At 43.7% G+C, this 16,857-nt stretch overlaps 1 protein-coding gene across 2 annotated transcripts in view; it reads left to right on the top strand.

The window, feature by feature from the left end:
- Nucleotides 1-16,857, top strand: part of LOC108520531 (E3 ubiquitin-protein ligase HERC2-like) — a 42,926-nt gene that overhangs the window by 10,079 nt on the left and 15,990 nt on the right. For both annotated transcript variants that reach the window (XM_017859960.1, XM_017859958.1), the window contains exon 3: nt 11,319-11,538. In XM_017859960.1, coding sequence (XP_017715449.1) covers nt 11,319-11,538 — 220 coding nt within the window. The remainder of the gene's footprint in view (nt 1-11,318; nt 11,539-16,857) is intronic.

Genomic DNA, 16,857 nt, shown 5'->3' with positions numbered 1-16,857 from the left:
CCTCCTCTCACTGAGGTGCGTCCTCCTCTCACTGAGGTGCGTCCTCCTCTCACTGAGGTGCGTCCTCCTCTCACTGAGGTGCGTCCTCCTCTCACTGAGGTGCGTCCTCCTCTCACTGAGGTGCGTCCTCCTCTCACTGAGGTGCGTCCTCCTCTCACTGAGGTGCGTCCTCCTCTCACTGAGGTGCGTCCTCCTCTCACTGAGGTGCGTCCTCCTCTCACTGAGGTGCGTCCTCCTCTCACTGAGGTGCGTCCTCCTCTCACTGAGGTGCGTCCTCCTCTCACTGAGGTGCGTCCTCCTCTCACTGAGGTGCGTCCTCCTCTCACTGAGGTGCGTCCTCCTCTCACTGAGGTGCGTCCTCCTCTCACTGAGGTGCGTCCTCCTCTCACTGAGGTGCGTCCTCCTCTCACTGAGGTGCGTCCTCCTCTCACTGAGGTGCGTCCTCCTCTCACTGAGGTGCGTCCTCCTCTCACTGAGGTGCGTCCTCCTCTCACTGAGGTGCGTCCTCCTCTCACTGAGGTGTGTCGTCCTCTCACTGAGGTGCTGAGGTGCGTCGTCCTCTCGCTGAGGTGCTGAGGTGCGTCCTCCTCTCACTGAGGTGCGTCCTCCTCTCACTGAGGTGCGTCCTCCTCTCACTGAGGTGCGTCCTCCTCTCACTGAGGTGTGTCGTCCTCTCACTGAGGTGCTGAGGTGCGTCATCCTGTCACTGAGGTACGTTGTCCTCTCACTGAGGTGTGTCCTCCTCTCACTGAGGTGCTGAGGTGCGTCGTCCTCTCACTGAGGTGTGTCCTCATCTCACCGCACAAGTAGTATTAAGGATGCGTAGTGTTTCCGTTTTGTAATCAAATAGTTTATACACTTTAGGGAACCTTTTCCAGGGAACCATGTCCCATAAGTCCATGGATTTTAGGTATGTTTACCAAACACAATCCTAAACTAACCACATCTTGCTAAAAACATTTCATAGATAAGGACTCTTCTCCTAGCAAATACCAGTCATTTATTTACAGAGAAGCCAGTCTCAGCATTCTGGGGAGATCAGCCCCAGCGACTGGCCTTTGTTTCCCTGGAGTATCTCCATTGTGCTGGGGAGGCATGAAAAGCAATTTCACTGCTTAGTTCATCTTTCTTCTGAGGAGAATTGAAATCTCATGCTAATTACAGATTTTTTTTTTCAGCTCTGCAGTTTTTGCTTCATGTATTTGAGAACTGTGTTATACGATGCACGCACTTTTAGGATTTCTATGTCATTTCCGTAAATTGGACCCCCTTTGTCTCCGGCGACGTTCTTTGTTGTGAAGTCACCTTGGTTTGACTACTACCCTTTCTTCTGGTTTGGTGTTTGTGTGATGTGTTTGCCAGGTTTAGCTTTTTTCACTTTCAACAGTTGTGTATGTGTGAAGTGGATTTCTTTCAGGTATCATATAATTAGGTCTTGCTTCTTTATTCAGCCTGACAACCTCTGTTTGTTACTTGGAATCTTTAGACCACTTGGGTTTACATCTGTCATCTCTGGGGTTTTCAGCTACATCTTTCACTTGTCGCTGTCCACTCTCCAATGGTATTACCCTGCCTGAGCCTCGGGGCAGTTCTCTGACCATGGCTTCCTGCTTCTGACCTGTTCTTGGTTGGTTGTGTTGGTGTGTCATATATCCAGGTGAAACATGGTGTAAACCCCACAATATGCTGTTTTTGTTTATGCTTTAAATAGGCAATTACATTTTTTTCCCCTCAAAATTGAAAAGAGAAAAAAGTCTTTTTTTTTTTTTTTTTTTTTTTTTGAGACGGAGTTTTGCTCTTGTTGCCCAGGCTGGAGTGCAATCGCATGATCTCAGCTCACTGCAACCTCCTCCTCCTGGGTTCAAGCAATTCTCCTGCCTCAGCCTCCCTAGTAGCTGGGATTACAGGCACACCCCACCATGCCCAGCTAATGTTTTTGTATTTTTAGTGGAGACAGGGTTTCACCATGTTGGCCAGGCTGGCCTCTTAACTCCTGAGCTTAGGTGATCCACCTGCCTCAGCCTCCCAAAGTGCTGGAATTATAGGCGTGAGCCACCACACCCGGCTTTTTTTTTTTGAGATGGAGTTTTGCTTTTGTTGCCCAGGCTGCCAGGCTGGAGTGCAATGGCGCAATCTTGGTTCACTGCAACCTCTGCCTCCTGGGTCCACGCTATTCTCCTGGCTCAGCTTCCCGAGTCGCTGGGATTACAGGCATGTGCCACCACACATGGCTAATTTTGTATTTTTGAGTAGAGACAGGGTTTCATCATGTTGGTCAGGCTGGTGAACTCCTGACCTCAGATGATCCACCCGCCTGGGCCTCCCAAAGAGCCACCTTGAGTGGCCAAATAAAAATATTGTATGTTAACCTACATGTTTACCATTTTGGGCCCTTAAGGTTTTGTTTATATCCCAGCTGCCTTCTGGTATCATTTTCTTTCAGTTTGAAGATTTCCTTAATTTACCATTTCTAGATCTGCTGGCAGAGAAGTTTTTCAGTCTGTCTGGGTATCAATTTTGCCTTTATCTCTGACTCTACACAAATCACTTTGTCTCACCTTGGGCCTCTCATGTATAAAATCGGAATAAGTGGCTGGGCGCGGTGGCTCACGCCTGTAATCCCAGCACTTTGGGAGGCTGAGGCAGGCGGATCACAAGGCCAGGAGATTGAGACCATTCTGGCTAATATGGTGAAACCCCATCTCTACTAAAGATACAAAAAAAATTAGCCGGGGATGGTTGGCAGGCGCCTGTAGTCCCATCTTCTGGGGAGGCTCAGGCAGGAGAATGGCATGAACCTGGGAGGCTCAGGTTGCAGTGAGCTGAGATCGTGCCGCTGCACTCCAGCCTAGGTGACAGAGTGANGGCTGAGGCAGGCGGATCACAAGGCCAGGAGATTGAGACCATTCTGGCTAATATGGTGAAACCCCATCTCTACTAAAGATACAAAAAAAATTAGCCGGGGATGGTTGGCAGGCGCCTGTAGTCCCATCTTCTGGGGAGGCTCAGGCAGGAGAATGGCATGAACCTGGGAGGCTCAGGTTGCAGTGAGCTGAGATCGTGCCGCTGCACTCCAGCCTAGGTGACAGAGTGAGACTCTGTCTCAAAAAAAAAAAAAAAAAAAAAGGAAAAAGAATAAAATAATGTAAATAATTAAAATTATATAATATATATAAAATAAGTGAAAGTACTCAGAGAGTTGCTGTGCAAATGACATGAAATAATGCACTTGAAGCTCCTAAGTCAGTGCCTGGCACATACTGTTTGATGAACATTTGTTGTGATTTTAAAAAATCTGTTGTTTTTCCCTTCTCCTTTCCCCTCACCTAGGCATCAGAGTACCTACAGTTATGGGTGTGTAATTAGATCAAAAATAATACCTTTCTTGCTCAGATTAAAGCCCAGCTTATTGACTCAGGGTGGCTTTAATGAAGAGGGTTTTCTTTGGAAGCTCTGCTTGCTCACAGGTACAGAGCTTTCGCAGAGCCAGCTCTCTACCTGGCAGCCTTGAAGGAGCTTGAATCAAAAGCATATTCTTGAGCCATGTCATCTTTAATCAAACTGCAGGTGGAATTTGTAGCTTTTAGAATAGCTCCTGTTCCTTTCCTTTTTTCTTTTTTGCTCTTCCAGCTCAACCTAAAAAGAGAAACACATTAATTTGAGCCATGGGAATTTAGAACTTGTTTTTTCTTTTGCTTAGATGTGTTTAACCAAAGCTTCCTTTTTCACAGATTTATTTTTTCCAACATTTTATTATGAAAAAAAATATACAGAAAAGTTGAAAGAATTTTACATTGTGCACCCACGTATTGACCACCTAAGACTGTGCCACTGGCATTATCCCACATTCTTTATCACAGCTCTCTCCACGTTTTTGTGCCTCTATTCATCCATCAGTCCCTCACATTTTTTTTCAGTGTTTCCAAGGAGACCTCTGGACACTTGCTTCTCAACATTGCAGCGTGTAGGCCCTCAGCAGGAGTTCAGAGGTGCACATTTCACAGTGAACCTTCTGGGAGTGTTGACAGATCACAGCTTTTCTTTTTGTCTAACGAAAAGGGCTTGCTGGCCATTGGGTGTTGTAATCTCTTAGGACAGTAAACTCTTAGTGACTATCTAAATCATTCTTAATGATTCATTCTGCAGTGTAAAGTAGGTCTAGGAGGACCCTTTCTGACGTTGTTAGCATAAGTTTTAGCTTAAGGTTTTGTAAATGCTGTTTATCAAGATGAAGTTCCCATTTATTGCTATTTTCTGAGAATTTTTATTATGCATGAGTATTGAATTTTGTTATTTGCTTTTTCTAAATCAATTGATAGGTAATCATGCGATTTTGTTCTTTAGCCTATTAATAGGGTGGGTTACATTGATTTTGACTGTTGAACCAGCTTTGCATTCCTGAAATGAAACTACTTGGCGATGATGTGGAATTCTTTTTATATATTGTTTAATTTTACTTGCTTGTAATTCTCTGAATATTTTTGTGTGTCTCTGTATATATAAAGTATATTGTTCTGTAGTTTGTACTGTCTTTTAGGTTCGATATCATGCTAATATTAGTTTCTTAAAATGAATTGGGAGGTTTTTCCTCTTCTAGTTTCCGGAAGAGATTGTTTTCAGTCTGTGTTAATTATTTTTTAATGTTTGATGGAATTATCCAGTCAATTCATTTGAGTCTGGTAATTTCTTTTTTTGGGGATTCTTAGAATTAGAAATTCAGTTTTCTTGAGAGTGGTAGGGCTATTCAAATAATCTATTTTATATTTGGTGAGTTGTGGTAATTTGTATTATTTGAGGAATAAGTCCATTTTGCCCAAGATGTCAAAGTTACGTGTGTAGAGTTGTACCTAGTCATTCTTCATTATCTCTTTTGATATCTTCAGAGCCTGTTTCAACACTAATGTTGGTAATTTATGTCTGTTTTTTTTTTTTTTTGGTCAGTCTTGCTTAGAGAGGTGTGTCAGTGTTATTGATCTTTGGTAATTTATGTCTGTTTTTTTTTTTTTTTGGTCAGTCTTGCTTAGAGAGGTGTGTCAGTGCTATTGATCTTTTCAGAGATCCAGCTTTTTGCTTTACTGTTCATTGTTTTTCTGTTTTCACTTTGTTTCTTTTGTTTCTACTCTTACCTTAATTATTTCTTCCTTTCTACTTTTGGGTTTATTTTGCCATTTTTTTTCTTTTAGGTTGTTGAGGGGGCACTTATATTATTGATTTGTTTCCAAGTTTCTAATGTACCATTTATTTAGTGCTGTAAATTTCTCTCTCTCACCCGATGTAGCTCTTTCCCATACATTTTGATGTATTGTACTTGCATTTTCTCTCAGTTCAGAATATATTTTAAAATTTCCCTTGAGACTTCCTCTTTGATCCATGGGTTATTTAGAAGTTTATTGTTTAGTTTCTGAGAGTTGGACAATTTTCCTGTAATTGTTCTCTTGTTGACTTCTAATTTGTTTCCATTGTTTGAGGGAACATATGCTGTGTGACTTTAATTTCAAAAAATTTGTTAGGTTTGTTTTATGCCTCAGAATATGTTCTAACTTAGTATTTGTTTTGTGGATACTTGAAAAGATTATGTATTCTGCTGTTATTGGCTGGAGTGTTCTATAAGTTTTGATTGGATCTAATTGATTGATGGTGATACTGAGTTCTATATCCTGGCAGTTTTTCTGTCTCCTAATTTTATCAGCTGTGGAGGGAGATTTTGAGGTCTCCAACTATATCTTTTTCTCCTTTCAGTTCTGTTCATTGTTTTTGTTTGTTTGGTGTATGCATGTTTCGAATTGCTGCATCTTAACGGTGGATTGACCAAGTTCTTATTTTGTAATGTTGCCATCTGTTCCTGGTAATTATCTTTTTTTTTTTTTTTTTTTGAGACAGAGTTTTGCTCCTTTTGCCCAGGCAGGAGTGAAGTGGTGTGATCTCAGCTCACTGCAACCTCTGACCCCACTGGGTTCAAGTGATTCTCCTGCCTCAGCCTCCTGAGTAGCTGGAATTACAGGCATCCGCCATCAGGCCCAGCTAATTTTTGTATTTTTAGTAGAGATGGGGTTTTGCCATGTTGGCCAGTCTGGTCTCAAACTCCTGAGCTCGGGTGATCCACCCACCTTGGCCTCCCAAAGTGCTAGGATTACAGGTGTGAGCCACTGTGCCTGGCCCTACTGGTAATTATCTTTGCTCTGAAGTTTACTTTATTTGATATAAATGTAGCCAACTTCTGCTGTCCTTTCAGTAATGTTTGCATGATCTTTCTTTTTCTATACTTCTGTTTTCAGTTTGCCTGTTTGAAGTCACTTTCTTATGGACCACATGTAGCTGCATCATGTTCTCTAGTCTACTCTGCCAGTGTCTGTCTTTTAATTGATGTATTGACTGTTTACATTTAATTTAATGTCATTATTGGTAAACTGAGGCTTAACACTGTCATTTTGTTTTGTATTTTCTGTTTCTTCTGTTTTTCTTTTTTTTTTTTTGAGACGGAGTCTCGCTCTGTCGCCCAGGCTGGAGTGCAGCGGCGCGATCTCAGCTCACTGCAAGTTCCGCCTCCCGGGTTTACGCCATTCTCTTGCCTCAGCCTCCCGAGTAGCTGGGACTACAGGCGCCTGCCACCGTGCCCGGCTAGTTTTTTGTATTTTTAGTAGAGACGGGGTTTCACCATGTTAGCCAGGATGGTCTCGATTTCCTGACCTCGTAATCCGCCCGTCTCGGCCTCCCAAAGTGCTGGGATGACAGGCTTGAGCCACCGCGCCCGGCGTTTCTTCTGTTTTTCATTTTTTTGGTTCGGTTCTTCCTGGCTCTCTGTGGTTTACTTGACCATTTTTAGCATTCTATTTTATCTATAGTGTTTTAGAGTGTATCTTTTTGTATAGCTTTTTTAGTGACTTTTCTAGGTGATATATTACATACAGATTGAGCATCTCTGAACCCTAAATCCAAAATCTGAAATGCCCCAAAATTTGAAACTTTTGGCACCCCAGCGTGATGCCCCAAGTTGAAAATTCCATTCATAAGTACTTAGCATGAACTTTGTTTCATACAAAAAATTATTAAGCATTCTATATAAAATTATCTTCAGGCTCTGTGTATAAGGTATATATAAAACATAAATGAATGTATTCAGACTTGAGTCCTATCCCCAAAATATCTCATTATTTGCTTGCAAATATTCCCAAATCTGATAAAAATCTGAAATGTGGAACACTTGTGCTCCTGAGCGTTTTGTAAGGGACACTCAACCTGTGTGTGTATGAACACTTATCAGATTGTACCTAGTGTTGTCATTTACCAGCTTCTGGGATATAGAAACTACCTTCCTTTATGTTCCTTTATGTTCTCCTTTTCATAATATATTTGCCTTAAATATTTCATTTGCTTACATTGATAACCACATATGACAGTGTTATAATTTTTGGTTGAACCTTCAGACATAGTTTAGCAAAGTCAAGAGGTGAGGAAAAAGTGTGTTGTATTTATGCATAGGTGTGCGTGTCATGCTCTTCTTTCTGGAAGTCCCAGGGTTTTCTTGTTTGATGGTTGCCATTCTGCTTAGAGAACTTCCATTAGCCTTTCTTTTGGTGTGGGTCTTCTGGTGACAAATTGTTTTACTTCCTCTGAGAATGTTTTGCTTTCCTTTTCATTCCTGAAGGACATTTTTCCTGGATATAAGAATTCTGTGGTAATGGTTCTTTTCATCATTTGAAAAATATTTCGTACTTTCAGCCGGGCTCCATGGTATCTGATGAGAAATTCGCTGTCATTTGACTTGTTAATCTGCAATAGCTAAGGTACTGTTTTTCTTTAGTGGCTTTTGAAATGTTTTGTCTTTTGTGTTTTGGAGTTTGATTATGATATGTCTGAGATTGGATTTCTTTGGGTTCATCCTGTTTAGGGTTTGCTTACCTTGATCTGTAGATTTGTGTCTCTTGCCAAATTTGGGAACTTTTAAGCCATCACTTCTTATAGTACAGTTTCAACCCCTCCTTCTTTCTTCTGTCACTTCCTGAGTTCAGTGACCAGAGTTGTTATAGTCCCATAGGTCCCCGAGACTGTTTTTTTTTTTTTTTTTTCCCTATTTCCCAGGCTGGAGTGCAATGGCACGATCTCGGCTCACTGCAGCTGCCTCCCCCCGAGTTCGAATGATTCTCCTGTCTCAGCCTCTTGAGTAGTAGCTGGGATTACAGGTGCCCGCCACCATACCCAGCTCATTTTTGTATTTTTAATAGAGATCGGGTTTCACCATGTTGGCCAGGCTAGTTTCAAACTCCTGACCTTGTGGTCCGCCCACCTGAGCCTCCCAAAGTGCTGGGATGACAGCTGTGAGCCGCCGCTGGCCCGCCTTGGGAGGGGGTGTGTTCTCTTCGCTGTTTATGCACTTGAGCCAACTTCTCTCTTCTCCATCCTGCTCTTTGACCTTTTTCCTCCATTCTTACTGCTATGTTCCCATTCCTGAGTTTTTATTTTGGTTTTTTGTTTTTTCATTCAACTTCTATTGGTTTCTTTTCCTTTTTTGTCTTAGGCTTTTCTTTTTTCATTTATTGTCACATGTGTTTGTAATGCTTGTTGAGCCTCTTTTATCATGACTGTTTTAATTTATTTGGCCACATTATTCCCTAATCTTTTTTTTTTTTTTTTTTTTGAGACGGACAGTCTCGCTCTGTCGGCCCAGGCTGGGGGCGTGCCGTGGCCGGTCTCGGATCACTGGAGCTCCGCCTCCCACGGGTTCACGCCTTCTCCCGCCTAGCTCCGGGGTAGCTGACTACAGGCGCCCGGCACCTCGCCCGGGCTACGTTTTTTGTTTTTTTAGTAGAGCGGAGGTTTTCACCGTGTTAGCCGGTGGTCTCGATCTCTGACCTCGTGATCCGCCTGTCTCGGCCTCCAAAGTGCTGGGGTGATCGGGCTGAGCCACCGCCCCGCCCTGGCCTTTCCCACATCTTTCATTGTGGTTTTCGCTATATTTGTTTTTTAAAATTTCGGGTCTTAGATCTTCTGGGTTGTTGGTATCATGGAGTGCCTTTCTCAGGGGGTGGAACATGTTTAGGCGACTCTTAGGTCCTTACTTAGTGTTCTGTCGAAGTGGTGAACTTTTCTGTGCCCTGCTTTGGCCGGCGGATAGGGCGTGCTTCACCTTCATCATGCACTGGAGACGAAGTTCCAGACTTCCACTTGGGCCTAGAGGGCCCCTCTGGTTACTGTGAGGCAGGTGGGAGTTCTGCTCCAGGAGGTGTCCACTGGTTTGTGCATGTCTCTCACCCACTGTTTCAGGCATGCATGGCTGATGGACTTGGGCCAGTCAGCGATTGGCGCAGATAGACAGAATAAGCAGGAAGGTGTCAGGGAGAAGGGCACGGGGGTGCTCAAGGGCAGAGCTGCGCTCTTAGAGCTTTGGGGTTGTTTCTGAGCTCCGCAGCCAAGCAGAAGGGAGATGTATTATTTAAAAGTGGAAATACAGTGAGTCTTCAGGAAGGGCTTGGCCCTTGAAGTGCTGGGCCAACCTCCTTGCCTGAAGGGTGGCTTGGTGGGGATGCCCAGAGAAGGGCAGGGGGCACTGCTTTACCTGTCAGTCTTTCGCTTCTCCATCTTGAGCCCAGTGTGCAATTCAGTATTCTTCATGTATTTTTTGTTAATTTTTTTGTGCATTTTTTATCAAGAGGTTTATATACTATTAAATCATGTAAAAGCAGTATGTAGTTTTTGATAAAGCAACTGAATAACTCTTAAATGTGCTTAAAAATAAGATTGTGATATATATAAGATGATACAGATTAAATCAAGTCTGCTGAGTTATGTTGCTGTGCTTTAACAAATGGCTATGTGAAATAATTTTAACATTTTTTCTGTAAAAATTAAACAAGCATATCCAAACGTGGAATATCACATGATTTAATTATAAGCCAACAGTAGAATTTAGTAAATTCAAGCAGAACACGTGTACTGTTATCATAATCATGTAGTTTTAAATAACTATTAGCTCTTAGCTGCAAAGCTCTAGGTCTCACATCCTACTGCTGGTGCTGGGCACAGTATGCGCCACCCTGTGCCTTTCTAGGGAGTGGTGAGATGTGTCCCTTTAATGCCTTCTGAGGTCCCTCCCATCCTGTGGAGAGCATATCCAGGTAACGGGTTGCCGGAAAGGGGAGGCAGCCAGTAGGGGTGTTGCGAGGATCCAGGGCTGCGAAGCTGGTGGCTGCTGGTCTCCAGGCTAATAAGCAGCAGACAGGCAAGCACAGAAGAGCCCAGCTCTCACCCCGCCACTGGGAGCTGTGCTGTTATAGGGGATTGGTGGGAGGTAACTTAACCATTCACCTATAATGGTTTGTATTCTGAGGTAGATGTATGCTTAGTTGAAAGTCCACAATCCTTGGAATTATTTTCACTCACGTGATTGCCTTCTAGCTACTTACAAAACACTTCTTAGTATGGAAATTTTCAGAGATACATAGAAGTAGAGAGTAATGTAATGAAATATCACTAGTTAGAATGTGTATTCTAACTGGTTACTTTGTCTTCTTCTAAAACATGTCCATAAATGTGTTTCGTGAGTCATGCATGTTGGATAATTTTATCAAGACATCGCTTTTATTTTGAATTTGGTTTTGCAACATGAATATAATGGCTGTTTTTCTCTGTTTAGGAGATATGCTGCTGAGAAATATTGACTAATATTGACTTCAGAGTTCTGTTAGTAACTTTTTTCTTTTTTGGGGAGACAGAGTCTCACTCTGTCACCTAGGCTGGAGTGCGGCGACACAGTCAGCTCGCTGCATTCTCTGCCTCCTGAGTTCAAGCAATTCTCATGCCTCAGCCTCCTGAGTAGCTGGAATTCCCAGGCACGCACCACCACACCTGGCTAATTTTTGTATCTTTTTTTGGTAGAGAAGGGGTTTCATGGTACATTGGCCAGGATGGTCTCGAACTCCTGACCTCAAGTGATCCACCTGCCTTGGCCTCCCAAAGTGCTGGGATTCCAGGCGTGAGCCACAGCGCCCGGCCAGCGTCTTTTGTATGATGTTTCCAGAGAGGCAGTGTGCCATGGTGGCTCAGAATGGTCTCTGTCATGTGCTGCACTCCTCTCTGTGGCCTCGGACAAGTTGCTTAACCACTTAGTGCCTCAGTTTCCTCATCCATAAAATGGATGGACAGCACTGCTTGACCATGTTGGGTGTGAGGGTTGCCTGAGCTCGTATGTGTAAACTGGTTAAAACCATTGTTGCCACATATCATGCCTTCCAGTACCACCTGTCGTCATCATCCATTTTCTCAGCGTTACAACAAATGGTGGCCACATTGTCACCACCACCTTTTCTTATCTTGTTTTCTAGATGTAAATGAACTGAAGGAGTGTCTTTCTGTGCTGGTTAAAGAGCAACAGGCCCTGGCCGTCCAGTCAGCCACCACCACCCTCTCAGCCCTGAGACTCAAGCAGAGGCTAGTGATCTTGGAGCGCTATTTCATTGCCTTGAATAGAACCGTTTTTCAGGAGAATGTCAAAGTTAAGTGGAAAAGCAGCAGCATTTCTCTGCCTCCTGTGGACAAAAAAAGGTAACAATAAAGCAAAGAAAGAATCTTGGTGCCAGTGAAATATAAAATTCAGACTGTTTTGTTCCAGAAAGTTTAAGATTTTCAGTATAGTGTCTGTCTTCAGCTTCTGAAATTTATTCTTTCCCTTTTCGTATGTTTTGTATAATCTGGAGAATGGATTTGCCAATTTGCTCATGTAGTAACAGACCATACTATGTGATCTGTGTCATTATTTTATTTTATTCAATTACATTTTTGGTTTTGGAGAGACAACGTCTGTGGTGTAATCATAGCTCATTGTAACCTTGAACTTCAGGGATCTAGTGATCCTCCTGCCTCAGCCCACCTGAGTAGCTGGGACTACAGGCACATGCCACCATGCCTGGCTAAGTGAAAACAATTTGTGTGTGTGTATGTTTGTGTGTGTGTGTGGAGATGGGGTCTTGCTCCTGGCCTCAGTCTTCCTGCTTCAGCCTCTCAGAGTACTGGGATTACAGGCATGAGACACTGCGCCTGGCTCTGTGTCATTATTTTAAAGACGTTTTTCTGTCTGTAACTGTGGAAGCTAGCCAAAGCTTTAGATGAGCTCAAGTATAAATTTGAGAATGAGTTCTGAACGTTGTATACTTTTTATTTTGTTTTGCTGCTGGGTAGGAGATAGTCAGATTGTAATGTTTAGTGCCCAGCTAGTTTAGATGCTTCATGTTTTTCCTTCCTAATGTGATTTTCTTATTCTTTTATTACAAGAGTTGCTTTTGGGCCGGGCACGGTGGCTCACAGCTGTAATCCCAGCACTTTGGGAGGCCGAGGTGGGCGGATCACCTGAGGTTGGGAGTTCCAGATCTGACCAACGTGGAGAAACCCTGTGTCTACTAAAAATAAAAAAATTACGGCCGGGCGCGGTGGCTCAAGCCTGTAATCCCAGCACTTTGGGAGGCCGAGGCGGGCGGATCACGAGGTCAGGAGATCGAGACCATTCTGGCTAACACGGTGAAACCCCGTCTCTACTAAAAAAATACAAAAAACTAGCCGGGCGAGGTGGCGGGCGCCTGTAGTCCCAGCTACTCGGGAGGCTGAGGCAGGAGAATCACTTGGTCCCGGGGGGTGGAGGTTGCAGTGAGCGGAGATCACGCCATTGGACTCCAGCCTGGGCAACAAGAATGAAACCCTGTCTCAAAAAGAAAGAAAAAAAAGGTGCTTTTGGGCGTATGAGTTTTAATTTGTTGATGCCTGTTAATATATCACAGATTTTCCCTATTTACTAACAGTCACTAGAAGGTTTAAGCTTATGTAAAATTGTACTTTTCCAAAATGAAGCTGTCTATTAGACCTTTGCCCTCAGAAGGTTAAACTACAGGATTGCCAGATGAAATTTTTATTTTATGTAGTTGGGAGTGTTGGCTTTATTTGACTGTGATGTGTGACTCCCTGGAGAGCACATAGAAGATACAGGAGGCAGAAAGAAAGAAGAGCAAAACCCCGGTCGTCTTGTTCCCCAGAGACGGGAGCGGTACCTGTAGCCTGTTTCCTTGTTTTCTTATGTTTTTTGTGTTTGTTTTCCTTTTTTGTTTCCTTATGTTTAAATATAGTTGAAATCACATTACAGTTGGCTCTCTGTATCAGTGGGTTTCACAAACACACATTCAACCAACTGTGGATCGAAAATATTGGAAGAAAAGCAATGAAAACCAACACAACAATAAAAAATAAAAATAAAAAGCAATACAGTATAACAACGAATTACAGAGCATTTACCTTGTATTAGGTGTTATAGTAATCTAGAGATGGTTTTTCTTGTTTGTTTGTTTTGATATGGAGTTCTCACTGTTGCCCAGGGCAGTGGGGCTATCATGGCTCCCTGCAGCCTTGATCTCCTGGGCTCAAGTGATTCTCACACCTCAGCCTCCCAAGTAGCTGGGACTACAGGCGTGCGTCACAATGCGTAGCTAATTTGTATTTTTTGTAGAGCCAGGGGCTCACTGTGTTGCCCAGGCTGGCCTCTAACTCCTGACCTCGAGGGATCTGCCTGCCTTGGCCTCCCAAAGTGCTGAGATTACAAGCCTGAGCCACCACGCCTGGCCAATTTTTTTTTTTTGTTTAATTTGTATAGATGGGGTTTTGCCATGTTGCCTGGGCTGGTCTTGAACTCCTGGGCTCAGGCGACCCTCCCGCCTCGACCTCCCAAAGTGTTGGGAGTATAGGTGTGAGCCACTGTGCCTGGCTGAGATGATTTAAATTATACGGGAGGATGTGCACAGGTTATATGCAAATACCACATCATTTTATATAAGGGTCTTGAGCATCCTAGGGTTTTGGTATGGAGCCAGGGTGGGGCAGGCCTGGTCCCAATCCCCTGCAGATACCAAGGGATGACTGTACATGTTGTATTTTTGAAGATAGTTTTAGAGTAAATTAAACCAAGTGACAGATGAGAGTCCTGCCCATTTGGTAATAGGAGTGCAGTGGTTCTTTCCTTCCTTCCTGGCCGGCTGTGATGGTCGTGAATCAGAGTGTCATGTATGGGTGGGTGGTAGGTGCTCAGATTCTCCAAGCACTGTTGTGTGTTTGTCGAATCAAACTGAATTCCCTCAGCTGCAGAAATGGCTGAGAGCCCAGCTGGTTTTTCTCTGCTGTTTCCTTTGTGATGACATAGGGTTGGTGGATTAATTGAAATGTATCTTTCATTAAGTGGAAGAACTAAAATTTTTAAAAAGCCTTTCTTTTTTTGAAATAATTGTGGATTCACATACAGTTGTAAGAAACAGCATAGAGATTCCTTTTATTGTTCGCGCCTGTGCCCTCGATGGTAGCTAGTTGTAAACTACGACACAGTCATCACAACTAGAGTGTTAACTCTGATAGTCTGCCTGTCTTCTTCAGGTTTTCCCAGTTTTACATGCTCTCAATTGTGTATTTCTTTGCAGTTTTTTCAGGTGTAGATTTTCTGAGACCACCACTGCAATCAGGGTATATGGACAAGGGCTGTTTATACCCACGTTCACATATTCTCTTTCCACCTTAACTACTGGCAACCACTCATCTGTTCTATTATGTGATTTTTTGACATTGGCTTTTTAATTTTATATTGTTATTATTGTAATTTTTGGAGACAGGATCTCACCCTGATGCCTAAGCTGGAGTGCAGTGATACAATCATAGCTCACTGCAGCCTCAAACTCCTGGGCTCAAGCAGTCCTCTCATTTCAGCTTCCTGAGTAGCTGGGACCACAGATGCACGACACCACACCCAGCTAATTTTGTATTTGTAGAGACGGGTCTTGTTATGTTTCCCAGGGTTGTCTTGAACTCCTGGCCTCAAACAAGATTCAGTTTTTTCACTCAGCATAATCCCCTTGACATTTTCCCAAGGGGGTCGTTGCATGTATCATTATATCATTATTGCTGAGTAGTTTCTTTTTTTGAGAGAGAGTCTCACTTTGTCGACCAGGCCAGGCTGGAGTGCAGTGGCGCAATCTTGGCTCACTGCAACCTCCACCTCCTCCCAGGTTCAAGCAATTCTGCCTCAGCCTCCCAAGCAGCTGGGACTCCAGGCATGCACCACCACACCCGGCTTATTTTTGTATTTTTAGTAGAGACGGGGTTTTGCCATGCTGACCAAGCTGGTCTCCAACTCCTGACCTAAAGTGACTCGCCCCCCTCCTCTGACGACACTTGGCCCCGTGCTTTCTCTTATAAGGACTGTGTGTCCTGTTACATGTCTGTGTCTTGTCGTGTTCATATTTCTCATTTAGGAGCAAAGATTTCCGTCTTTCAGGTACCCAGTCAGAGGTTCTTGTGTTTCCTCTCTGAGCTCCTGTTGCGTTTTTCAGGCACTTATGGATAAGCATGTACTGATGCCCCTGGCCAGCTGTGTTCTTCATTGCCATTTTTATTACACATTATGTCTTGGGGAGATCCTTCTGTAACATCCCTCTTTTTTTTTGAGATAGAGCCTTGCTCTGCCTCCCAGGCTGGAGTGCAGAGGTGCGATCTTGGCTCACTACAACCTCCGTCTCCCAGGTTCAAGCAATTCTCCTGCCTCAGCCTCCGAGTAGCTGGGATTATAGGCACGCCGCCACCACACCTGGCAAATTTTTGTATTTTTAGTGGAGACAGGGTTTCATCATGTGAGCCAGGCTGGTCTTGAACTTCATATCACCTGTTTTTATAGGATTTCCCCGATCATAAAGCAAATTTTAGTAAATTTGGAGAATATTGTTTATAGTAACAGTACTGTAATATTAGAAATATGATATAGTATAAAGTATAACATAGAATTACTTGCTGTGCGTGATTGAGTTAAGATTATATATGCTTTTTTATTTTATTTTATTTTGTTTTATTTTATTTTATTTTATTTTTGAGATAGAGTCTTGCTGTGTCTCCCAGGCTGGAGTGCAGTGGCGTGATCTCGGCTCACTGTAAGCTCCGCCCCCCGGGTTCATGCCATTCTCCTGCCTCAGCCCCCCTATATATGCATTTTTGTATTCTAGCCTTTTCTCTCTTGTACAGGATGATTTTTATTTTTTTTTTTTTACTGTTTTTTTTTTTTTTATGGAGCCAGAGATCTGGCATCTGATCGCCAGAGGCTGGAAGGCAGTGGCTGAAAATCATCAGCTCAACTGCACAAGCTAAAAAACGCCTCCCGAAATTCCGCCATATACTCCAGCACACTCCAGAAACCTCCTGAAGTAGCTGAGTGAAATAACAGAGCCAGCAAAACAACACTACGGGGCCCCCCCACACCCCTCGCACCGGCTAGATTTTGTTCTCTATTTAAAACCAGAGCTAGAGACGGGGTTTCACCGTGTTAGCCAGGATAAGTCTCCATCGAAATCTCCTATCGACCATCAAATGCACCGCACCGTCTCGAGACCTCCAAAGCTGCTGGAATTACAGGCCTAGCAGTCCACCACCATGCCTGGCCGCTAATGCCCATTTTACAGGTAAGGCGCCCGGCCGTACAGGATGATTTTTATGGTGAGCCATTTGTATAACCTTTTACAACATGCAGAATGAAACTGTGATTTGTGCAATTAACATACACAAGTAGTGAAAAGCTTAAAAAGATGCAGGAGGGTGATGAGCACTTCCCTCAGAAGAGAGCGACTCCTCATGGGGTGGGTCAAGCATGCAGGGCTTCACCCGTGGCCGGGAGTGGACCCTGAGTGGAGGACACCGGAGCTGGGGCGAGCCAGGCGAGCTGGGGCGAGGCGTGCGGCTCTGTTGCTCTTCCTCCAGCTCCTCTCTGGTCTGGTCTCCCATGTGGGGTTTATTCTCCCTCCGTTTATGTATTTATCTCCTTGTCGTCTGCTTCCTCCCACTAGAATCTCGCTTTGT

Source organism: Rhinopithecus bieti, unplaced genomic scaffold, assembly GCF_001698545.2.
Source record: "Rhinopithecus bieti isolate Rb0 unplaced genomic scaffold, ASM169854v2 scaffold_53514, whole genome shotgun sequence".
Taxonomy (NCBI): domain Eukaryota; kingdom Metazoa; phylum Chordata; class Mammalia; order Primates; family Cercopithecidae; genus Rhinopithecus; species Rhinopithecus bieti.
This window is presented reverse-complemented; position numbering and strand designations above follow the sequence as displayed.